At 44.8% G+C, this 25,729-nt stretch overlaps 1 protein-coding gene across 1 annotated transcript in view; it reads left to right on the top strand.

Moving 5' to 3' along the window:
* Positions 1–24,385, top strand: part of DNAJC3 (DnaJ heat shock protein family (Hsp40) member C3) — a 63,895-nt gene extending 39,510 nt beyond the window's left edge. Inside the window, exons 5-12 of the mRNA XM_032315031.1 lie at positions 503–655; positions 2,113–2,294; positions 2,732–2,851; positions 6,680–6,785; positions 6,870–6,990; positions 18,119–18,251; positions 19,035–19,183; positions 20,726–24,385. Of these exons, the coding sequence (XP_032170922.1) occupies positions 503–655; positions 2,113–2,294; positions 2,732–2,851; positions 6,680–6,785; positions 6,870–6,990; positions 18,119–18,251; positions 19,035–19,183; positions 20,726–20,883 (1,122 nt within the window). The 3' untranslated portion in view covers positions 20,884–24,385. The remainder of the gene's footprint in view (positions 1–502; positions 656–2,112; positions 2,295–2,731; positions 2,852–6,679; positions 6,786–6,869; positions 6,991–18,118; positions 18,252–19,034; positions 19,184–20,725) is intronic.
* The last annotated feature ends 1,344 nt before the right edge of the window (positions 24,386–25,729 follow it).

Below are 25,729 nucleotides of genomic sequence, written 5' to 3'. Positions count from 1 at the left end.
CCGCATCGGGCTCTCTGCTCAGCGGGGAGCCTGCTTCCTCCTCTCTCTCTCTGCCTGCCTCTCTGCTTGCTTGTAGTCTCTTTCTGTCAAATGGATGAATAGAATCTTAAAAAAAAAACCACATTTAGGAAGTAGAGCTGGAAGGCAGAATACACGGGACGCCCATGAGCGCGCAGAGCCGTACGGAGAGGGAGGCGAGTGCTCGCCGTCCGTCCTTCCTCTCTGTCCTGTCATATTCCCCAACGGGTTTGCTTCCTGGTGAGGTTCGGGGACCCAGGCCTGTGGCCCCCAGCGTCCAGCTTGCGTCTGTGTCCTGTCCCGAGTGGGGGTGACTTTCCCTCCCGCGTGTCAGCCGCGGGGCACGTGCTCGGATGGGCCAGCGTGGCCGGCGTCTCTTCCCTTCGCCCCCGGTGAACTTGGTGTAAAATGGTCAGATCGGGGTGTACTGCGGGAATTAGGTTTAAGAGATTAAACATTTCTCATTAATTTCTCATTCTGATAGCTCAAATCTAGCCCAAGTGAGAGCGAAGAAAAGGAAGCCCAGCTGCAGCTTGGGAAGGCTGACGAGATGCAGCGTTTGCGGTCCCAAGCGCTGGACGCCTTCGAGAGCGCGGACTACGGCGCCGCTATAACCTTCCTTGATAAGATTTTAGAGGTGAGTGTCCCCGGCGGTGCGGCTGCCAGGCCTGGCGCCGACTGCTTTGCACGGTAAGGCACATTTATAGACTCGGACACGTTATGCATTACAAGAAACCAAGATAGGGATAGAATCAGGTGGGTCTTCGGGCTTTTAGCTCTGAAGTGAAAAGCTGGTGTTGGTACAGAGCAGAAGGTGCACTGAGGTTTTCAGTAAATGTGCTGGAGGTGCCGCAGAGGGGGGGTTACGCATCGTTATATATCGCTTGCTTTGGTATTTCTGTCTCATTTTACATTCTGTGTTGCGGGGAGAGCGCTTGAGAGGTTCGATAACGGGATTAAAGATGAAAGAATTGGTTGAAGGAAAAGGAAGAATCAGGTTTGTGGCCAAGAGGAGTGGTTAGAATGGGAAGCTTCTAGGGAAGAAGCAGATGAAGGGTTGACAAGATCTGGAGTTCTAGATGGGAAACCCGAGTCTGTAGGCTTCTCGCTGCTGACGGGCTGAATGGCAGAGGGTTTCAAGGAGGAAGTCGACTAAAATCCTCAAGTAGAAGCAAGCATAATTCATGGGTATTTATCATTTTCATAGCACCTTAGGATGTATGTGGAATCGGTGCTTCTTTGATGATTTTGTAGAGGAGATCACGTGGTGTGGTCCAGCAGAATTTGTGTTTTATTATAGCATTTTAATGCTTTATTAAGGAAATACAAAGTTAAAATTTTTTACCTTCTAGTAGTTAGACTATCCATTTTGACCTAGTTTATTATTCAAGATATTTTCTTAATGTACGGTATTGATTTTGATATCTTAATACATGTGAAAATTTGATATGACTTTAGAAAGAACAACTCAGAAATATATGAAAGATACTTCCCCAGGCTTTTTTGTTGGACTTTTGGGCTTAAGTTTTGAAGAATACTAGTCCATTTATGAATATCGTCGACTTCTTCATGAAGTAGAAATGGTGAAGCCTCAACCTTCCCACATTGTTTCCCCTCTTTTCTTTCTTTTTGTGATACGAGGGTTTAATTTCAAAGAGATAACAATTTATAAAAGAGAATTCTATTTAGTTATTAGTAGAACAGAAATATTTTACAGATGTAGAACCTAGATTTTATTTTTTGAGACTAGATTATAGAATATTCTTTTCAAAATCAGATATGCTTCACTGGGAACAACCTTTTAATAGTAATGCCATGTATACTTATTTTCAGAGTTTTAAAATTATATAATTGAAGGAAGTAGGAAAGGGGCCTCATTAGTATATGCAGGATATTCCTTCCCCCATTTAAGATGTCCTTGGAGAAATTATTTTGTCACATCTAAATTGTATCAGACTTTTTAGTACTATTTTATAATATAGAAATCACATTACGTGAAGGTGGTTTCACGTCAATAAATATGCAGGCAAAATGTGTGGGAGGGAGTGTGTGTAGTTTGCTGTTTCGTAAAGTCTAATTCTCTTGTTTCTCAAGGTTTGTGTTTGGGATGCAGAACTACGGGAACTTCGAGCTGAATGTTTCATTAAAGAAGGGGAACCTAGGAAAGCGATAAGTGACTTAAAAGCTGCATCAAAATTGAAGAATGATAATACTGAGGCTTTTTTTAAAATTAGCACACTGTACTATCAACTAGGAGACCATGAACTGTCTCTCAGGTCAGTTCCAGTGACATGCACATCTCATCTTTTTCTTGTTGGCAGTAAGATAATCATCCCATTTTCTTTTTAATTTTAAGTTAAAACTGTGGTTAAGGCTGTTTTTATGTTCTTCATTTATATATTTTGTGTTATCCCTAAGTTACTCTATTTCCACATAGTTTATTTTCATGAGCTGTGCTTATGAAAGTAGAGATACTATATTTGCAGAAGCAAAGTGGGGTGTTTCATGTATAACCTACTTAAGTCATTTTAATTTGAATTAATACATGCGTGTGCGAGAATGCCATATGTAAAAGTGTATGGTGAATTGTTCGGTCTGTGTGTTTTGTTTAATTGTTACCAAAAAAATATTGTGATTTCTGTATTTGGTATGGAAAACTACTCATTGCTTATTTTGACTTGGAGTACTTTCCTCTTTTTAAATGCATGAGCAGTGAAGTTCGTGAATGTCTAAAACTTGACCAGGATCATAAAAGGTGTTTTGCACACTATAAGCAAGTGAAGAAACTGAATAAGCTGATCGAGTCAGCCGAAGAGCTCATCAGAGATGGCAGGTAAGAATACGCTGTTTTTCACTGTGCGGCCTCCCTTGTATGTCTTTTCTGGGCACAGAAGAACAGTTGAACTGCTTGCTCTTTTACTTGTTAGTCCTTGAGGATAGAATATCCTAGAAAGCACTGGGCCTTGGCAAGACTACTACAACTCTACATTTTTTTAATATAGCAGAATTTAAATAATAGTAACTGCATAGTATTCTTACCAGCAGTTTTACTTATATTTCACCAAATATTTATTGAACATGTCCTGTGTCAGGTACTGACAATGTACTGGGGGTGTAGAAATGAATATGACATGGTTTTTGGTCTTAAGAAGCTTCTAGATTAGGGTGGGAGACAGACATATAAATTGACTATTAAAAAATAATGTGGTATCTAGAGTGATAGAGAGGTCTACAGAGTATATAGAGATTTTCTTGTGGTATAGGATTCTGGGTTAACAGTCCTTTTGTTACAGCACCTGAAAAATATTGTACCACTTTTTTGTGGCCTCCATGGTTTCTGAAGAGGAATCCATTGTCATTCTAATGGTCTTCTCCCTAAAAATAAGGCATTTTCCTCTGATTGCTTTCAATATTTTTTTTATTTTTTAAGATTTTATTTATTGACAGAGAGAGGCACAACGAGAGAGGGAACACAAACAGGGGGCGTGGGAGAGGGAGAAGGAAGCAGGCTTCCCACGGAGCAGGGAGCCCCATGTGGAGCTCGATCCCAGGGTCCTGGGATCATGACCTGAGCTGAAGGCAGACGCTTAACTGAGTGAGCCAAGATTTTTTTTTGTTTCTTTTATATATTTTGTGCCCCTCAAGATTTTTTTTTTCTTGAGTATTCAGAAGTTTAATTGTGATGTATCTTGGTGTGGATATCTTTGTTTTTATCTTTTTTTTCTTTTTTTAATTTTAATTTTTTTTTGAAAGATTTTATTTATTTATTTGACAGACAGAGATCACAAGTAGGCAGAGAGGCAGGCAGAGAGAGGGGGAAGCAGGCTCCCCGCTGAGCAGAGAGCCCGATGTGGGTCTTGATCCCAGGACCCTGAGATCATGACCTGAGCTGAAGGCAGAGGCTTTAACCCACTGAGCCACCCAGGTGCCCCTGTTTTTATCTTATTTGGAGTTTACTTAGCTTCTAGAATATGTAGGTTTGTGTCTTGTCAAATTTGGGAAGTTTCAGCTATTATTTCTTGAAGTACTTTTTCAGGCCTCTCGTTTCCGTCTTAGATTCTGTTGACATAAATGTTAGCTCTTCTGTGATAGCGCCTCAGCTCTCTGAGGCACTCCTCATTTTTCTTAGCTCACGTTCTTTCTGATCAGATTTGGTCACTTTTTATCATTCCAGTTCACGGATTCTTTTCTCTGTCACCTCCGTTCTACTGTTGAAGCACATTCAATGAACTTGTTTTTTGGGTTTTTCTATTTTTCAGTTCTAATAAACAAATTCCATGTGATTATTCTTGTATCTCTTCCGTTACTTTGCCAGGGCCGTCTGTTGCTTTCATTTGCTTTAAGCATGTTTGTTTGTCACTGCTGCCATTTCCATGGCTGCTTTAAGATCTTTATCAGATAATTCTAACATCTCTGTCCTTCTGGGGTCTTTTCTCATTCAGTTTGGGATCTTGTTTCTTGGTAGGCTGAATTGTTTTTAATTGAAACCTGGACACTTTGATTTTGTAAGACTGTTTTTTTTAATTTAAATCTTCTGTTTTGGCTGTATTTTTCTGACGCCGTTCCAGCGAAGCAAGGGTGGGCATTGCATTGTTACTGTCAGGGAGGCAGACGTTTCCCAGTTGGCCTTTGTTGATACTTGAGGTGTAGGGCTTCTCTATTGCTTGGAGCAGGTGAGAGTTTTGGGAATTATTTCCAGTATGGAGGAAAGTCCTGGCTCCCTACTTGGCCTTCCCTGTCCCACCTTGGTACAGGTGTGGGCACACCTTGTCACAGGCTCGGCAGGAAGTCGAGGCTGTCCACTTGACCTGCTGGCATTGGAAGGGGTGGGGCTTTACTTTCTTTTGGTGGTGTTTGGTGGTACTAGAGCCAAAGTTTCCCATCTTGCTAGGCTTCCCTTCCCAGGTCTTTTGACTTGAGAGAGCAGGCTCTTGCTGGGTTTTGATTTTATTGTCTGTACCCATTAGCATTTCTGGGTTGCTGGCTGCTTCAGCTCCAAGTCTGGGGTATAGGAAGCAAAAAAAAAAAAAAATCCAGGAAGTTTACCATATTATGTTTCCCTCAGGTCCCAAGGTTCCTTGGTGTTTTTTTTTTTTTTTTTTTTAAGATTTTATTTATTCATTTGACAGAAAGAGAGATCACAAGCAGGCAGACAGAGAGAGAGGGGGAAGCAGGCTCCCTGCCAAGCAGAGAGCCCAATGCAGGGCTCGATCCCAGGACCCTGAGATCATGACCTGAGACGAGGCAGAGGCTTAACCCTCTAAGCCACCCAGGTGCCCATGGGTTTTGGTTTTTTTTTGTTTCTGTTTTTTTTCAAGTTTACTGTTGTTTTAATTATTGTGAAACAAAATCAAAGTCAAATATATGTTGAATTATGTGCAACAATATTTTTAATAGATATAAGAGGTAAATATAGATTTTATATGACAAAATGTCATACTAGTATGACTGTAACACGTTTCTAATAATTTAACAATTATCTTTCAAAAATTTTCCCCCCAATTCTAAGCAGAGTATGCAAATTGGAAGTTAACTCTGCACATCCATGTCTATGTTCTTATCCAGTTTTGTGTGAACAGACTGAAGTGTTTAGGTCTGACCAAGCTACTGATGGTGAACTTGAGAATTCTCTCCTCCCCACCTCTAAGCTTCCAGCCCCAGAATTACAGATACTGGCCTAGACAGGTCAAAAAGAGCCACCCAAGTGCCCAGTGTAGAATTAACAATTACATTGGATTTGTATTATCATCAATAGAACTTTAAGATTTGTATGCATAAAACGAAAGCATATCAGCACTAACAAGAACACTAGCATTTGGGATTAGTTCAGTCTACACATGCCATCCTCAAATGGTCTACCTGCTTCTCTCCTCTTTTGGAGTCTTTTCATATTTTTATAAATATATAATGTCTAGGGTATTTTAATTGTACCTAGTTGGAGGAACTGGGGAAAGTACTTTTGCTTCACTTTTTCAGAAGCTAGTTGTTTTTTTTTTTAGTGAATTGCAGTTATTTTCTAATTGAATAATGGGAATAATGTGCCACAGTAGTATAAAAATATATCTTTTAGTCTGCTATTACTAAGGAAAGGAAAGTAACTTAGTGTATAACGTGACTAATACTTTTCACTAGTTTTTTTAAAAAATGCTGAAATAGCTTTTATTGTTCTTAGAAAGCTGGGGATTTAAGCAGTTTCCTTCTGCAAGGAACTACATTATACTTAGCTGTGAATATTGACATTCGTTATATAAGATGTTGTGTAGTTAATGGGCTCTGTTATTTCATGAAGGTGTGTAGTGACCCAGAAATAAAACCTGATCACTGTTTTGCTGAAAATGCTCTGTGTAAGTCAGACTTAATGAAATGTTTTACTCATTTTCAAAATCACTATTTTCTGAAGAAATTCTTCACCTTGTTTGGTATTCACAGGTATACTCCTTTGTACACACACATTTTCTGTGGTCATGTGTTTTACCTCCTAACTTTTGCTGGCAGAGGTACCTTCTGTAGCCTCTGTAGACTAATAAGGTAAAAACAGTGCTTGAAGGCACCTGCTCATTCAGGTGAATTGATTAAGTAACCTATGGTGAAGAGTAGGGGTCCTTCCTTAGCTCTAGAAATACACTTTCATGGTTACTCATCATGGTTTGCTCATCCGTAGGTACATGGATGCAACCAGCAAATACGAATCTGTCATGAAAACAGAGCCAAGTGTTTCTGAATATACGATTCGTTCAAAAGAAAGGATTTGCCACTGCTTTTCTAAGGTAACAGGTGATTGGTTTCCAGAAGTGTAAAAACTTAATATATGGAATAACAACCATAAATCCTTTTCTCATATTTGTTTGTAGGATGAGAAGCCTGTTGAAGCTATTCGAGTATGTTCTGAAGTTCTGCAGGTGGAGCCTGACAATGTGAATGCTCTGAAAGACCGAGCAGAGGCCTATTTGATAGAGGAAATGTATGATGAAGGTAAATCTTTAAGGAATTTGATTTGCAGTACCTGGAAGTTGATGTATAGGAAATTAGCACACGCTTAACATCCTTTGCTTAGAACAAGTTGACCAGAGTAGCTGGAAACATTGACGACAGCAGGAACATGGCAGAGAACTGGGGGATTCTTCCTTAGTGGAACTTGGAGGACATACCGCATGAGGAGAGCGTTCTGCCGCTGAAACCAGTTCAGACATTTTAGCCTTTATTTGTTGTAGACAAGTTAGAATAGTTAAATAGCAACATAGAAAATTTAAGTGTTAGATTTCATATCATTCAGAGGTAATCACTGTTCATCTGGGATTTCTATCTTTGAGACTTTTCTGTGCATATATATTAGTCTATGCTTTATAGATCTATATATATTTTATTTTAAAAATCATTTATTTATTTATTTATTTATTTATTTATTTATTTATTTATTTTTTAAAGATTTTATTTATTTATTTGACAGACGGAAATCACAAGTAGGCAGAGAGGCAGGCAGAGAGAGAGGAAGGGAAGCAGGCTCCCTGTTGATCAGAGAGCCTGATGCGGGGCTCCATCCCAGGACCCTGGAATCATGACCTGAGCTGAAGGCAGAGGCTTTAACCCACTGAGCCACCCAGGTGCCCCATATATTTTTATATATTAATATATATTCCATGCATATGCATGGTATACATATTACACCTACAACATATATATATATATATACACACACACACACACACACACACACACATATATGTCATATGTGCCTAAATATGGAAAGATCATCTGTGACCACTGAGCTGTTGAGTGACATTAGGATAGTTGCATATCCTACTTTGTTAAGGTTGAAGTAAGAGTTTCCTGTTAGATGTTGTAAGGGCCTCGAATAAATTAATAAATAGTTCTCTTTTGGAAGAAAACTAAGATATATACAGTAGTATATATTAAAAAAGAATCCTTTCACATTTATTGTTTTGTGACTTTTTGATGTGACCGTATGGTATGGACATTTAAGTGTGATGGTCTTTAAAAGAACCGAGCCCTGTAGCCCTTATTGCAGAGTTTTCATTTCAAATCAGATAAGGCATTTTAAGTTGAAAATGGCCAGAGTATTTTTCTGGTGAAACTTGGCTTGTGGTACTCTATTTTCCCCTCCATTTAAGCACTGAATATATAGTAAAATGTATGACTGTTAATATGTATTAATGTCTTATTAAAATAATTATATTATGGGAAGTGGTAATTCTGGATAACATTTTAAATGCACTGAGAATGCATCTGCAGCAGTGATAATTCAGGTAGGTTTGTGGAACTTTTTTTTTTGAGAGAGCGAGCAAGCGTGCATGTAGGGAGCAGAAGAGGCAGACGGAGAGTGGGAATCCTAAGCAGGCTCCACGCCCAGCGGGGCTTGTTCTCATGTCTCTGAGGTTGTGACCTAAGCAGAAATCAAGAGTTGGGATGTGTAACTGACTGAGCCACCCAGGTGCCTCTCATTTGATTATATTTTAAGACACACTGAACGCTTACTTTTTTCCTGCTTTTCAGAGTTTGACAAGAATCTTGCTCCTAAGCAGTTTCCTGTGAGTGATGACAACTCTAGGTACTGCTATTTGTGGGACATTTTACAGTATAGACCTTGGTTTGAGTGAGGCTTGAAATGTATGTAATCAGAATGATCTTCAAGAAGACCCTGTTAGCATCCTTTTCTCCACACTTCTGAGCTACTCTGTGTACTCGGTGAGACGGGCTGTAGTCTAGGAGTTTGCATTCCATTAGTTTTGGGGAGTTCATCACAGGTACTTCTGTCATCTGTATTTAAATCCTCAGTTCTAATTGTGAAATTAGAGAAGTTGCAGAAGAATATAAAAAGCTTAGCTGTTAAAAGGAGGTTAAGTCTTGTAGGCCGCTAAAGATAATTTGAAGATGCTTCTGTAACTTGAATGCTAAACTGACTTGTTTTTTAGGGAAACTGGATAGCTTCATTCTTGAAGAAAAAGATGCTTAGCACTGATTTAATAGAATAGATCTGTCTTTGGAGTCTGTTTTTCCCTTTAAAATATCTTTTAAATAGGAATTTATTTGTCTTCGTTGGTATGTTTGGATTGTATACTGGGGAATCTTTCTGAATTATGTTTTAGAATAAAAATGGTTGTTTGAGTCCAAAGTATGACAATCAAGCAACTTCATGGAGAGGTTGGGAATGGGCTTACTAGGTCTCTCTGTTTGAGGGTGGGGTGGGGTGCCAAGGGGGCCTCTATAATTCAAACTGAAGTGTATTACTTGCATTGTTTAGATTTGAGTTGGAGGTTTAACAAATGATGTGGATGACTGGTACTCTTATTAACTAGGCTAAATCGCATTTTGAAATATGAGGCTTTCTATATTCTCTTTACTGGTTTTATCTTTTTTTAAATAAGCAATTCAAAGTGATAAGAATGTAATGGATAAAGAAAAACAAGGTTTATAGTGAATAATGGAACATAGAGATTTATTAATTTGGGGATTATGACAATTATCAGGAAAGGTATTAGGGGATTCCACTCACAAGAAAGTAAGTAAAGTAAGATTGTTGTTTGTGGATGCCTCTGAGGTCATGAAGGCGGCTCTTCGGATCTATATGCGTAATTCTTTTCATAGTTTTTGAGAGGAGCAAACGGATATTCATTCAGGCCTTACTAAATGGTAGATAAAGTTCCTTTGAATATAGGGATGATTCAAGTGTCCTTATGAGGTAAGCAGTTGTATTGGCTAGAATGTAAGCAGCGTGAGGACCTGCGTCTGTTTTATTAGCTGATCTGTCTCTGCTACTTGTGCCTAGCACGGAGCCGGCCACCACACTGGCTGGACGAATGAGCCTAGTTTATCTATAAGGTCATAGTGGGAAGAGTATGGGATTTAGAATTAGTCCTGAATTTGGAGTCTGACTATACCACTTATTTTATTTTTATTTTTCTTGTAGGAAAAGTCATATAACATAGAATTGGCCATCTTAGCCATTTTTTAAAGTTTTTATTTCAGTCACTGGGTGCTCATCATAACAAGCACACTCCTGGATCTCTGTCGCCCATTTCACCCTTCCCCTCCCCACTCCCACTCTGGGAACCATCAGTTTGTTCTCTAGAGTTAAGAGCCTGAAGGGCATCTGGCTGGCTTATTCGGTAAAGCATGTGACTCTTAATCTTGGCATTGTGAATTTGAGCCCCACTCTGGATGTAGAGATTACTTAAAAAAAAGTGTCGGTTCCTTGATTTGTCTCTTTTTCCTTTTGCTTGTTGTGTTGTATTTCTTAAATTTCACAGTGAATGAAATCACATGGTATTGGTCGTTCACTGACTGACTTCTTTCACTTAACATTATACTCGCCAGCTCTATCCGTGTCATTACAGTGGCAAGATTTCAGTCTTTATTATATTCTGTTGTAGATAAATACCACATCTTTTAAAAAAAATTAATTTATTTGATAGAGAGAGATCACAAGTAGGCAGAGGCAGGCAGAGGGAAAGAGGGAAGTAGGCTTCCCACTGAGCAGGGAACCTGATGCAGGGCTCGATCCCAGGACCCTGAGAGCATGACTTGGGCTGAAGGCTGAGGCTCAACCATTCGAGCCACCCAGGTGCCCCTAAATAACCACATCTTTATCTTTTCATCTATCCAGGGACACTTGGGGCTTCCATATCTTGGCTGTTGTGAATAATGCTGTTATGCACATAGAAGTGCTTGTATCCCCTTGAATTAGTATTTTTGTATTCTTTGGGTAAATACCCAGTAATGCAATTCCTAGGTTGTAGGGTCGTTCTAGTTTTAACTAGAGGAACCTCTGTACTATTTTACAGAGTGGCCGCACCAGCTTGCATTCCCACCAACAGTGGTAAGAGGGTTCCTTTTTCTGCACATCCTTGCCAGCACCTGTTGCTTCTTGTATTGATTTTAGCCATTCTGACAGCTTTGAGCTGATAACTCATTATAGTTTTGATATGCATTTCCCTAATGAGAGTGATGATGAGCATCTTATCAGGTGTCTGTTGACCATCTGGATGTCTTCTTTGAAGCAATGTCAGTCAGTTCATGTCTTCTGCCTATTTTAAAATTGGATTATTTGGTTTTTTGGGGTGTTGAGTTTTATACGTTCTTTATATATTTTGGATACTATTCCTTTACTGGATATGTCACCGCAGGGATCTTCTCCCATTTAGTAGGTTACCTTTTAGTTTTGTTCATCCTTTCCTTCGTGGTGCAGAAGCTTTTTATTTTGACGTAGTGCCTGGAATTGCGATGCCTCCAGCTTTGCTTTTCAAGATTGCTGTGGCTATTTGTGGTCTAATGTGGTTCCATACAAATGTTAGGATAGTTTTTTTTCAGCCTGTGAAAGATGCTGTTGGTGTTTTGAGAGGGAGTGCATTAAATGTATAGATTGTTTTGGGTAGTGTAGACATTTTAACAATATTTGTTCTTCCTATCTGTGAGCATAGATTGTCTTTCCATTTCTTTGTGTCGTTTTTAGTTTCTTTCATCAGTGTTTTATAGTTTTCAGAGTACAGGACTTTCACCTCTTTGGCTAGGTTTATCCCTGGGTATCTTATTTTGGGGTGCAACTGTAAATGGGATTGTTTTTCATTTCTCTTTCTGATGCTTTATTATTGGTGGAATGCAGCAGATTTCTGTGGATTGATTTTGTATCCTGTGTCTTTAATTAATTTCTTGATCTGCTCTAGCTGTTTCTTAATGGAATCTTTGGGTTTTCTGTGTATAGTATCATGTAATCTGTAAAGAGTGGAAGTTTTATTTCTTCTTTACTGATTTGGATGCCTTCTATTTCTTTCTGTTGTCTGATTGCTGTGACTAGGATTTCCAGTGCTCTGTTGAATAGAAGTGGTGAGAACGGACATCCTTATCTTGTTCCTGACCTTAGGGAAAAGGGTCTCAGTTTTTCCTCATTGAGAACGATGTTTGCTGTGGGGTTTTCATATATGGCCTTTATTATGTTGAGGTGTGTTCCCTCTAAACCTACTTTGCTGAAGGTTTTGTTTTGTTTTGTTTTAATCATGAATGGATGTTGTACTTTGTGTAATGCTTTTTCTGCATCTACTGGAATGATTATATGGTTCTTACCCTTCCTCTTACTGATGTGATGTATCATGCTGTGGTTGGTTTGCAAATACTGAACCACACTTGCACCCAGGAATAAATCCCACTTGATGGTGTTGAATGATCTTTTTAATATATTGTTGTATTTGGTTTGCTAGTATCTTTTTTTTCTTCAGCTAAGACAGCAGAAGAGATTATTTATTGTACGTATGACATTCAGCCACAAATGAAAAGAGAATTAGTTCCAAAAGTCACAAGTCCAAAAGGCACTGTTTTGATACGAATAATGTGGGTGTCTCAAAGGTGGTCGTGGCGATCAGATGGCGATGGGTGGTCTTTCCATAGGTGTGTTTCTCATTTTGTTTATTGGGCCCTTTATTTCTGCTGTGTTATTCCTTATCTCTGTTAATCATCTCACTGATGTTCTCTACTCTTTCTGAAGTCCACTGAGAATCCCTATGACCGATCAGTCATTGCTGTCAGTTCTCCGTCAGGCATGTTACTTAGATCTTTCTCACTCAGATCTGTGGCTGTGGCCTCGTCCTCTTCTTTCATTTGGGATAAATTCTTCCGTCTTCTCATTTGTCGAAGTCTCTGTGCCTGTTTCTGTGTGTGAGGAAAGTCAGCTCTGTCTCCTGTTCTCGAGGGGGATGGCCTTCTGAAGAAGAGGCACTACAGTCCCCTGCCACGCAGTATCCCCTGTGCCCCAGGGCCTGCCGCTTCGGGGAGTGTGTCCAGGGTGTGCCCTCCTATGTCCTGGCCACTTTATCCTTCACGCCATCGTCGGCAGAGGCTCTGTTTGCCAGTTGTGGGCAGTGTTTGGTCCCTGGCCTGACTGTGCTGAGTTTCAACCAGATGTGCTCTGGTCGGCTTGTGAGATGTGACCTGTTGCTGCTGGAACCAGGGCCTCACACAACTCCCAGACGGGGAGCCGCGGTGCCGGCAGGAGTTGGTGCGGGTCTTGCGGGGGGCCGCCCGCCTACTGGGACTGAGGCAAGCACGCCCGGGACGGGCGGTTCTTCTGCAGCATAGTGTTGGTGGCGCTGGGTGTAAGCAGATGAGGTGGCGAGTGTTGGCACTGCCCTGGTTCCTGCCGGTGGCTCTGTACTTACCCTGAGCCAGGCGGCAGGGAAATGGCACTGGCCACCGGTTCCTTTGTCCCCAGAGGGGTCTCTCTGAGAATGCTGCCTCTCCGGGACACACTCTGAAACAAGCGAGTAACCTGCCTGCTGTGTGCCGGGGTGTGCTTCAGGTGGCTGTTTCCATGCCGTGTGTCTGCGGGTGACTGCTCTGCCTTCTCTCAGAGCGATGCCGTGTCCTCGGAGCTCTCCCAGAGCCAGGCGCGCCGAGCCCTGAAATCCCAGGCTTGAAGCCCCACTGGTTTTAAGAACTCAGAAAATTTGGGCCTTCTTGCTTTCCTAGCCAGTTGTTATGTAAAACTGCCATTTTTTTCTCTAGTCCTTTTAAACTCTTTATTTCCATTTCATTGTGTCCTTATTTTTTTCCCATTTGCTTCTGCTTCATGGGCTGCTCCTCATTTCATCTGTACTTCTGTGATAGTTTTGATCTTTTTGAGTAGTGACTACTCACATTTTTATCTTCTCTTTGTCTTTTTGCTGAGTGTTTTTTGTTTTTGTTTTTGTTTTTTAAGATTTTATTTATTCATTTGAGAGAGCAGAAGCAGGGGGGAAGCAGAGGAGAGGGAGAAGCGGGCTTCCCACCAAGCAGGGAGCCTGATGCGAGGCTCGATCCCAGGGCCCTGAGGTCATGACCTGAGCCGAAGACAGACGCCCAACCATCTGAGCTACTCAGGTGCCCCTCTTTGTTGAGTTCTTATTCTGCTTTGTGAGTACCCTTAAAAGAGGTGATTGGATTTTTAAAAAATTCATGCCATAATGTCTGCTCAGAATTTTCATGTATTTGGGCTGTTGTTCTGATGTATGTTCATCAGGCAAGTTTAGGTGCTCTCTTCTGTTGCAGTTTAAAAATTGTCTTTGAATTGATGCTGTACTGTTTAAAACAAGATGATCATAAAAGGACTTGGCTTATCCTGCCCTATTCGTCGGAAAGTGCCTTGGCTGTGTGAGTGTGTGTGTGGCTGTGTGAGTGTGTGTGTGTGTGTGTGTGTGCGCGCGCGCAATGGAGCACCAGGGGCGGGGCAGCCTTCTGTATGTAACAGTTGCACTAGTCTGGGCTTCAGTTTGCGCAGACATCCTGCCTCCTGCTGAAAGGGCCTCTCTGTACGGCCCCGCCCTCTCTGCTGCTCTGAGCCACACCGCGTCCAGGTCATCTGCTGCCGGCCCGGCTGCTCCTTTGCTACCAAAGGGGTAGATCTTTTTGCACTGAGAATGAGCCCCTCACCTTCAGAGCGCGCATGGTTGCAGGGGGCTGGTTGTCGGGGGCTCCTGACACGTGCTGCCCCAGACGATTTGCTCTTGTCTTTGTTCCCGACTTTTCCCCAGCAAGGCCTCTGCTTTAACTCACCGTCGGGCTCTGGATTTCATGGTTCTCACAATATGCAAAGGATAGAAGCTGTCACTGTAGGGTGAACCCATACACCCAGAAAGTGTATTTTCTGGCACTTTCTGTGATTTTTTTTTTTTTTTTTTTTTTTTTTTTTGCCATTGAGCTTTCTCACGGTTTGCTTCCCCCTCTCATCTTGGATTCAGCTGACACGAGCTCATTTTAGCAGCCCTGGTGCAGACTGTTTAGCATGATACTCAGGAGGAGGAGATTGGTATTCCGTGGGCATATCATACAGGGTCTGATGTGCTCTTTACAAGGCCGTCTGAGTCCCTGTCCTGAGAGCAGACTGCTCGGGGAAGGAGGCTGCAAGCGGAGAGCAGCTGTTCCGGAGCTGTGGCAGCTGCTCAGGTGTACTGAGGTCGGCCTGCGGCGCAGCGGGCGCCGGCCGTGGTGACGGCGGCCGTGGTGAGCAGCCGAGCGACTCCGGGTGCGTTTTGAAGGGAAGCTGATCTGGGATTTGCTAATGGACTGTGGAGTGAAAGGGGGCAGTCGTTCGCAGCCGTGCACATCTGTCTTTGGAATGCTGCTTCTGCCCTCGGGAGCTGCGGGCAGGCTTGAAGTGGGGAGGACTGGTTCGCGGGAAGATTGCCTGTGGGCCTCGCTGTCTTGCTAGTTGCGGGGGAGCGGCGCGTTAGTTGCCGGACTCTCCTGCTCGGGTCCTTCCGTGTGTTGACATTCCGGTGGAACCGCTTTTTCTCGGTCAGTTCCAGGTCTGCCGTGGAGATCTCGAGTGCCCGGGGGCTGGGCTCTGCATCTGTTCGTGGTCCCCGCGGCCTCTGCTTGGGCACAGTTGCGACTCAGCTTCGCGGCTCTTTCTCGGCCCGGCAGGGTGGCTGCTGTGCCGCTCACCCCCGAAGGGGGACTTCGCCATCTCACAGACCCTCGGTGGTTGGCCAAAAAGAATGGCTCCGCAGTCTGCTCGGGCTTCTACTTGGATGGTGGTTTTCTCTACTTAGGTTTATTAATTATTAATAATCCATTTGCTTCCTCTCTTTCAGAAATTTAGGAAAATTTCTGGTCTGTTTTTAGTGCTGCCGGGGTTCCATCATCATCTTGTCCTTCCGGAGGGGGCGTGGGACGGAAGGGAGGCGCGCTCCTGTGCTTCCTTGTTCGCACTGTGCCGGAGGAAGGACTGAGTGGGGAGTATGGAAGAAAAAGGATTTGGGAAGTTTTTTTAGGTTCAGAGGATAGAAAATGAATTGGCTAATATGTAATAGATTTTTTTTTCAGGGTCTTAATATTTCTAACTTATTCTACTTTGTGGGGTTGCTTAATTACAGTATAGGAGAAACATAATTGGATGTTACTTACTTTTTCTTTAAAGATGACTCCTTGGAGGGTAGAATCTGAGAAAATATAATTAAAAATGATCTATCTCATTTATGTCTATGGGAAGTTTTAACATCACCCATACTAAGTTTCTAATTAAATTACCGACCTGTAATGATGTGAATGTAGGAAACAACCTTATATTTTTTCTGGATTGGGAGAAATGTGTCCACCTTAAGTTTTAATAAAAGGATAGGCTATAGAAGCCTGCTTTGGAGGAGATACTCTGAACATTTAAGAATGAAAATATGTTTTAAATGTAGAGTTTGCATAAATAGCAAAATTGCATGTATTGAAACATTTTCCTCTTGTATCGAATTCCTTCAAAGTACGTTTCCTTACTAGCTTGTGATACTGAGTACTATGGTTAGTAGTTGTTAATTTAAACCTCACTACTATGACAGTTTTGTGTTCTAAATTGGAAAGGTATTTTATGATGTCACTGTGAGTTGGAGGGCTGTAGTTTCATATTTTTAGTATTAATGCATTGAGGCAGGACTTAGAATAAAAGCTTGAAATGTGTGTCACTCCTCCTCCCCACCCCCCAGCCATGGACCAGAGGTAGTATTGGTTCATTTTTCTCTGTAGTTCAGGCAAATTTCAGTCATTCTCCCTTAATCTGCGGGGGATGCCTTTCAAGACCCCCAGTGGATGCCTAAAACTGCAGATCACATCCAGCCCGAAATATACTATTTTTTTCTTACCCATATATACCCATGATAAAGTTTAACTTATAAATTAGGCATAGTAAGAGATTAATAGTACTAGAATAATTATAATATACTGTAATAAAAGTTATGTGAAGGCGGTCTCTCTCTCACAATATCTCCTTGTCCTGTCCTCATCCTCGTTCTTGTGCTCATGGGAAACAGCTGATGTCTGTGTGGTGAGATAGAGTGAGGGGAAGCACTAGGCATTGTGACCGGGTATTAGGCCGCTGTTGACCTTCTGGCAGTTTGTCAGGAGGACCCTGTGCCTCCCTGAATCCCTTCCAGGATGAGCCGTGGCCAGTACGAATCCTCAGACATGTTATCCAGAGAGATGTTTTCCCTATAGTGAAATGCACTCACATAGAAACTAGAATTCGGACCTAAAAGTCCCTTATTTGAGATGTCTGCTCCTCAAGACCACTCCCAGATTTGGGGACTTAGTAGCACACATGGGACTCAGCACACAGTGGGGACTCAGGCTGAGATTTATTCTACTGAAAGGACACAGAGTAACATCAGGAAAGGGAAAAGACACATGGCACAAACTCCAGAGAAAAGCGGAGGATTCCAAGAGTCTTTCTCTTTGAAATGATAGGGCGAGCTGCAGTTCCTCCAGACGTGCAAGGTGCTGTCTGCTGGGGAAGCTCACTAGAGCGCCGGTGCCCGGGACATTCCTGAGGGGTCAGTCAGCCAGGCACCTTCTGCCGTGCCAGCACCCAGATTCCCAGAGGGAAAGACGATATTTCACATAAACGACATTATCTGTACAAATACTGAGGCCTGGTGAGCCATTCTCACCAGGTGATGGTGGGAGCGCTCCTGAAGGCCATCTTCTGAGACGCCAGCCAGGACTGACCTTGCCAGCGGGCCTTTCGAAGGAGAACAGTCTCGGGCTTGCTATGTTGACGCTTTTCTACATGACTTAGATCTCCTGATGCCTTGTGTTCTAGATACTCAGGTATTCTAAAATAAGGCAAAAGCTGTGATGTGGATTGTTAACCAGACGTCCCACACCAGGACAGTGTCCTCCGCTTTGACCAGTAGCTTAAAAAAGCAGGTTTGTAATAGTTCCTGTTGAAATCCCTAGGACTTCGACACTCTGATTGCTGGTGCTTCCCCTTGCTCCCTTTCTAAGCCTCTGATTCTTCTGAATTGTGGACCTGTAGCTGATGGTGCAGATTTCCTTTGCCACCGTCTTATTTTCCTATGTAATGATCAGTTCAGTCACAGTGATGGAAAGGCTGCCTTGTGTCAAGTATGGATGTGAAGCTGTGCCGGAGGGAAGGTGGGCGAGTAAACAGTTTTATTGAATGGGAGGAAAAAGCTACCTAAATTCAGCTTTAATTATGCCTTTCATAAGTTGCCTAACAAAATCGTCACCATCTCTTAGGCTCTTAGCAGTAATGGCGAGATCAGCCTGACAGGATAAGTAGAGGTTGTAAGTTCCGGTTCCTTTAACAGCGTTATCTTAAACCTCGTGACAGCTATTCAGGATTACGAAACTGCACAGGAACACAATGAAAATGACCAGCAGATTCGGGAAGGTCTAGAGAAGGCACAGAGGCTATTGAAACAGTCACAGAAACGAGATTATTATAAAATCTTGGGAGTAAAAAGGTGAGTTATTTAAAATTTACATTGTTATCTTCTTTTTTCCTCCTCTGATTGAGTTCCTTACTTTATGTAATTTCGGTCCTGGATCAAACCTAACCATCTTTCACATCGTAACCATCAGACAGCTATTTTGTTACGGGTAGATTTCTTTAAAGAGACTAGCACTGCAAGGCTGGGGGACTTAGTAGTTGGCGACAGAGGGAGGACGCTGTAGCATGAGTAGGCCCTGGCCTAGACTTTTGGGGAAGGGTGAAGAGGAGTGAGCTTTCTTTTGGGGGGACAGGAGGGGGAAAAGCAAACTTCTTTAGGCCTAAGAATAAAGTGGCACTTCGAGAATTAATACACGCACGGAGAGACAAAAGCTAGGTAAATAATACAAGATCCACCTTCTCTGTGCAAGGGAAACATCAGTCTTTCAATCGAAGGTCTGACCAGAACGAAGGAAACCAGAAGCAAAACAGGAGTGTGGTTCAGAGTCACAGTTAGTTCTTAATGCCAGGAATTGTTATCAGGTGGGTCGGAAATTCAGAAAGTTTAAAAATGGGTCTGATTTTTTTTTTTTAAGAGAGAAAACTACAAAGATCAAAAGTAATTTCTTCCCATTGAGATTCTGAAGCAGCTTTAATGATCCCCCAGAAGCGCAGGTTAGGCGCGCGGCGGTGGCCACACTGGCGCGGACGGGAAGAGCAGGCCGCGGGGCTGCCCGCGGGATGGTGACTGTCTGAGTTGCCGGGGCGGTGAGGTGGCACTTCTTGACTAATGAGCGTTAATCTTAATACTGCTCAGAAACGCCAAAAAGCAAGAAATCATTAAAGCATACCGAAAATTAGCTCTGCAGTGGCACCCAGATAACTTCCAGAATGAGGAAGAAAAGAAAAAAGCGGAGAAGAAGTTCATCGACATAGCGGCTGCTAAAGAAGTTCTCTCGGATCCAGGTACGGGTCTCTGCAGGCGGCCGAGGCCGCGGCTGTGACTTACTAGCTCCGCTGCTTCGCTGACTGGGGCGGAGGCAGACGCGGGGCTGGGCGGGCTCCCCCGCCTCGCAGCTCGGCGAGTCCAGCCCCAGGCCCGCCCCCGCCACACTCCGGCCCTCCTGGGCCCCGCGCGATCGGGGAGCGGCAGACTCGGAAGCGGGAGGCCCGGTTTGACGCCCCGCTTCCTGCACAAGTGACCAGAGCCCAGTCTCCGCTCTCCCGCGGGCGACAGGAAAGCACCACAGTGAGGGGAGGTTCTAGGTTCCCTCCACCTCCCCAGACCGATGATGACAAATTCTTCCCCTGGAACCTGGAGGCGCTTGAGTAGGGAGCCGGGGTGCCAGGCCCGAACGTACCCCCAGCCCGGGCGGGGGCTGCCTGTCGTCTGTGTTCCCCGGGAATCTTGCCCCAGGTCCGGGGTTGGTTAGCTTTCCTGGTTGCTGGAAATGCTGTTACCGTGCGCTGACAGGGCCTGGGAAATGAGAGAAGACAGAGAAATTAGGTAATACTGAACGATGTTTGGACATTTCCGGGGGAATTTAACGGAAGCGAATAACTCTTCCTTTTGTATGTCCTCGGTGTCAGCAGGAGCTAGACTTGAGCTAGACAGATTCACCAGAAATAGAAGGAAGTCACACCTTATACCCACTTGGCAGATCTTTTTTGAACATCTGCGTCAGCCCTGGAATGGAAGCTCTGTGGGCCTGTGCTCTCTGCGCACCCCACAAGAGAGCAGACACGCCCTTCCGGAGTCCGCGGGATGGGCCGTTCTGTGCTCAGCAGAGGCTTGTCCCCTGAGCTCGCACCGAGCACGGGGGACGGACGGTCACAGAAGCTTCAAGAACTGCCCTTGCAGTCGCTACGAGTTCTTTTGTGTTGTTACTTTTTCTCAGCCCGTTCCTGCCTTAAGGAGGAAATCGTTCTCGCGGTCTCGGAGGATGCTAGGCTGCCCTCCTGCCCCGCCGCAGCGTTCCTCCGTCCCGTTCGTCAGCCTTAGTCTCGGTCTCATGGGGACCTTCCTGGGGACTGCCGGGGACTGCCGCGCAGGCGGCCTCCTGAGCGGTGCCCGGGAACCCCGGCCCTGCTCCGATCCAAGACCGAGGCCCAGGAAGCCAGTCAGACGCTTGCAGGGTGGGCGAGGTTGGGACTGCGTTGCTGGGGCCGGGTGGGGACGTGGCTCTTTGACCCCAAGCGTGGGACTCTTGGAGCTCTCCTCGTCCGCAGTTCCTTTTTTCCAGAGCACGTTTTCCCTGGGTAGATGCTCGCGAGGCGAGAAGAGGCAGGGGGCCCGAATCTCGGTGACTCGGCGCTGCCAGCCCTGAACGCCGCCCCTTCCCGGGACGGGCCTCCTCTAGGCTTTCCCCCGAGAGCGCCGCGGGGAGCCGGCTGGGGATGGGAGAGCCCAGAGGTGTGTCCGGGCCCTTGTGCTGAGGGCAGAGTCGGGACTCCCCAGCCCAGTGCCTAATGCACACGTGCGTCCTGACGCGCGCCTTTCTTTCCTAGAAATGAGGAAGAAGTTCGACGACGGGGAAGACCCGCTGGACGCGGAGAGCCAGCAAGGAGGCGGCGGCAACCCTTTCCACAGGAGCTGGAACTCGTGGCAGGGCTTCAATCCCTTCAGCTCAGGCGGACCTTTTAGATTCAAATTCCACTTCAATTAAACCAGCTGTTTTTCTGCTCCTCTTCCTTAATTTTTTTAAAGATTAAACACAAAGAAACCTTGTTCCAGGATCCTAATGAAAAAAAAAAAAAATTCAAATCTTTTAATTTGTCCATGACCAAAGAGTTGTTTTACTAGGAAAGATCGTTTTATCCATTTTAGGCCGGAGGCTGGTGGGTGCTCGGAGGCAGGGAGGCGGAGCCGGCTCTGCGTCGGGCACAGCGGCCCCTGCGGACGCGGAGGGTCTGGAAGGGTCTGCGGCGGGCGCGCCTGTGCCGGGGCCTCGGCAGGGCCGCGCGGGAGCCGCGGGGCAGAGGACAGCAGTGCCGACGTGGGTGCGGAGCCCCGAGCTCGTGTTTTAGGATTCGCGAAGAGAATGGCAGCATTCCGAGTCGTACGTTCTTAGGGACGCCTTCGCTTAGCTTCCGGTCGCGCAGTCGCTCGCAAATACCCGTGAAGTGGCAGAGCCTCCGCGGCCACACGCATCTCCGTCTCCGCCGGCCTGAGCGCGGCGGCCCCAGGAGGGACGGAGCCTTCGAGGAACCCCGCTGCCAGGTGGGAGTGGCGCTGCGGGTGTAGACGCTGGATGGACGTGCGGCGCGTCTGCTGTGTCGGGCGCCTGCGAGGGAACACGAGGACCGCGGACGCAGAATGAGCCGTAAACTCATCTGGGCTCTTCGGTTTACCGTGGAACGAAAGAGAAGTCAGGCACGACGTAGGTCCGGATCGGAGAGCGGTGGTGTCACTTGCAGTAGGCTTGCGGTGCGGAGTGAAATGCTCCAGCCGAAGTCGGAGCTCCGCAGACCTGCCTGCAACAGGACTGCCTTAGAAAGGGAAAGTTGCTCCCATGCTCCCCGCTTTTAATAAAGGCGGCGGGGCGGCCTCTCCCGGTCCTGGCCGACCCTCCCGGACTGCAGTCCCGCCCTCCGCCCCCCGTGGGCTGTCTGAGGCCGGGGTTAGACAGGAGACCCGCCCCTGACCCGCCCCCGATGCCTCTGGTTGTCCCTAGAAAAAAATACACGTTTACAAATGTAGTCGCTCTGGCTGCATGCCCACCATCCAGAAGGCCTCTCTTCCGGTCCCTTCTTACCTTTTAAGAGACGAACTTATTCAGTCTTTGGATACTGGATAATTTTTTTCCCTAAAAACTGAGTGTTAACTTTAATCAAGAACATTAAATATTTACAGAACTACTGATGCTGCATTTAAACTCTAAGAGAATTACTTTAGTCAAGAATTACTACTTTCATTATGGAAAGGTTTTCTTGTTTCGGCCTCAGAGCATTCTGATGAGTATGGGTCTAATATATTGTTTTTCTGAAATCAAGCATTTTAATTTCCGTGGCGGGAGGGGTCCTGGCCACAGCAGCCAAGCACAGAGCCTTTCCTTCCACAGTCATCCTGAAATATATGTGGAGAAATTTCTCTAAACGGAGGGAAAAAGTCACATAGTTGAACTGAGCAGAACGCCTGTGTGCTTTCCGCATCCTATTTAAAGTCTGTTTCGTACCAATAAACTTAATGCATTTTGAAAATTAGTGAATAGTTTGCAGCTTTCCTTTTGTTTTAAGGTCTCAAAATTCAAGCCAGTGCTGAAAGGATCTCTGAGGGAAATTCGTTTTGTTTCTTTCATCCTAGCGATCTCATGACTCCATCACATCAGCACTGTTCGCCAGCCTGGTTCTTTGGCACATGATGTCACTGGGACCGTTTTGCAGTCTAGCAATGGCCTCTACCTACTTTTAAAGTACGAATTTTCACACAGAATCAGAACAGTAATATGAAATCACTTGCCTTTCCATTCAGAGAAGACGATGAGAAGTCACCCCAAGGAGCCCGAGGGAGTCAGGACGGTGTTGGGCTGGCCGGTGGGAGCTGCGTCCCGGTGCTGGTTCCGTCGCTCACCGTCAGGCGCTGCCCAGACGGCTGCTGGCGTGGCTTTGTCCACACCGGTAATAAACCTGTAATTCCCATTCCTGAAATCTTACCGCGGACTCAGATTAGTCACCGTAACTGAAATGTGCGGTTACTTGCTGGTGTTCAGTGCAGAAAGGGGCTATGTGCCAAGTGCCGGCGCCACAGAGAGACTTGAGGACAGTGTCGGCCGGAAGTCCGGCCCTGCCGGCCCCGGCCCTGAGAGAGGCTCCGGGTGCGGAGGGCCAGGCCTTTGTCCCGCCGGCCCGCTGGGAGAGCTCGTCCACCGATGGACCGCATGGGACTGACAGGCATTTGACTTGCTTTTGGGTTCCTTCCACTTGCCAGTCTCCTGGCTCTTGTTTCTGGGGCCTGCAGCTACCTGGTAAATGGCTCTTTCTGGAAAAGTAAAATCACAGGGGTACCTAGCCTTAGCTGTAGGAGATTCCTTTCTTAAATTCCTTCCTTGCTTTTTGGAAAGCTTCTGAAATGGAGTATCACTTGTCTGGACATTGTGGATATTTTCCACAGCAGCAAGTATTAAACACATCAACCTAAAAACATGAGAAGGTTCTAAAAGGAGAATAAATTTATTGCCCATTTTTGAAACTCTGCTTTCTTGGTATGGATAAATGAAAACGTGAAAACAAAAACAACTGTAATAGTTTACTACTGTGAATTGGAGGGACGTAATGCTAACTTTAAACCATCTTTCTCTTTGGTCAGTATTAAAAATGTATCTTTAATCAGTATGAAAACAACTTTTTTGGACTCTGATAATGGAATGTAAAAACTACCCATATATTTTTTTTTTAAAGGGGAAAATAACCAAGTAGGAAAAAAGTTAATAGAATTACAATTTGAAATTGGCAGCATTTCCTGTTCATGGTGGAAAATGGAAAATTTCACTTCATGAAAACAGAAGTTGTGGCATTTGCCATGAAAAAAATGCGTAAGATGCTTAAGTTAAAAACGCTTCCTCAGTCAGGCTGGGTTGGAGCTGCCTCCCTTTAAGCACAGGGCGCCGGCGAGGGCCTCGCGAAAGCTCTGAGTGCCAGCCGTGCTGTGAGCTCGCGAACTCCATGCAACTTAATTGAATGTAGTGACTTTCCCGTACTTAGAAAGGAAGGAGGAAGGCAAATGCTAATTTGTCGGCAAATAATATCCGTATTCTAAATCAGATCATTCCTTTTGTTAGTAGCAGAGTCTGTTCTGCAATTGCAAATGATATTAATAGGTGGATTTTTTTTTTTAAATGGATGATCTCATTTGCTGAATGATTTAAGAGTACAGTTAGCCACTGCGTGGCTTTACGTAGAGTGACAGGTTTTGCACTGGTCTGCGGTGGCCTCTTTCCTGCAGTGGAAAGCAGAGCGTGGAGGAAGAAAACGTGGAGATGTTTGAGAAGTTAAACTGCTACTCCTGCTAGAAGGCTGTTGCTGGTTCTGAATGAGACAAGACTAATCCATCTCAATTTAGTGTTTTAATAGAGAAAATTAATTGAAATGGGTCTCAGATATGTCTGCAAATATGGGTACTATTTTTATGCCTGTGTATTTTCACATTTAATAAAAATATTTATGGTCAAATCAGTATTTTCTTGCTTTCAATTCATGAGAAGTCTACCTTCCAACTTTGCTTTGCATGTGGTCCGGAGCTGGGGTGATGGGAGGGCGGCTCTTGTGTGTGGAGCTGAAGGAAGGTCTGAGCACAAAAAGAAATGGTTAAAACCCCTTGACCCCAAGGCCCTAGGATAGTTAGGACTTTAAGTGGACAGTTCTTTGGTTTCAATACTATTAAAATCTAATATTTAAATTGGCTTTGTTTGAAGCCTTTGGGTTTTATACCATAATTTGTACATTTCTGTAAAAGTCTTCAAAGAGGTTTGCTTGGGGGCTGAGGGGAGAACTCAATCAGAGTTCTTTATTTCCTTCTAAGTAATCTCTATACCCAACATGGGGCTTGAACTCCCAACCCTGAGATAGAGTGTCATATACTCTACTGACTGAGCCAGCCAGGCGCCCCGTCCCAGATTTCTAACTACACACCCAAGCAACTTTCTTCTCAAGTGTTCCGCACACCCTAAAATTAAAGGCCTAGAACACTTACTTAGAACCTTCTCAGAAAGTGCACTGTTTCGAAATTCCTATGAAAATCCCCCAGGCATGAGGGCTGCCAAAAGGGAGAGGAAGGGCAGATCCATTTTCTCTTCCCAGATCCTCAGGACTCTAGACAGCAAAGGATAGCTCTCCTAAGCGACATTTCACCATGGGCAGTTTTTCTTAGGATTTTATTAACTCTCCCTGCCACCTGTGGCAGTGTTTTGTTTCCTGTGGTTTAATGCCTTTTATTATCTCAAGTTCCTAAGACCTCACGAAAGTGGAAATTGTACAGTTTTGGTGCAGACAAAATAGCACGTCTTCCTCCCGGATGCGCTCTGCTGCGCTGACATGTGGTGGGCGGGTGGGGGCGAGGCCTCTGGTCAGGCCGACTGCATCTCCGGCGGCCCGCTGCATGGCGGACAACAGCGGTACGAGTCCCAGACGCTTGCCCAACAGACGGCTGTAGGACACGATGAACAGGACGTCAGGAAAACGTGCAGGCGGACAGACCTCAGGGACACTTCTGCATTAAGTGTCCATGGAGGCCAAGCCCGCCACCGCGCTTTACGACCGAAGCCCCAAAGCCCTTGATGGGGCCTACAAACTCCCCTGCGTGACCCTGGGCCTCCCCCACCCCAGCCCTCCTCCTCCTCCTGCCTGGCGTGCTTCTCCCTAAGTTTCGTCCCCGATGTCCCTTTCTGACACTTGCCCTTCGTAACATTTTCATTTGGATATTTACTGAATGCCACTTACTTTGGTCTGGTGACTTCAAAAGGACACACAGTAGGTACTTAAATAGTCACTGGATTGGTCCAGGTTCCCGGGGCTTCT

This window comes from Mustela erminea, chromosome 15, assembly GCF_009829155.1.
Source record: "Mustela erminea isolate mMusErm1 chromosome 15, mMusErm1.Pri, whole genome shotgun sequence".
NCBI classification, from domain to species: domain Eukaryota; kingdom Metazoa; phylum Chordata; class Mammalia; order Carnivora; family Mustelidae; genus Mustela; species Mustela erminea.
This window is presented reverse-complemented; position numbering and strand designations above follow the sequence as displayed.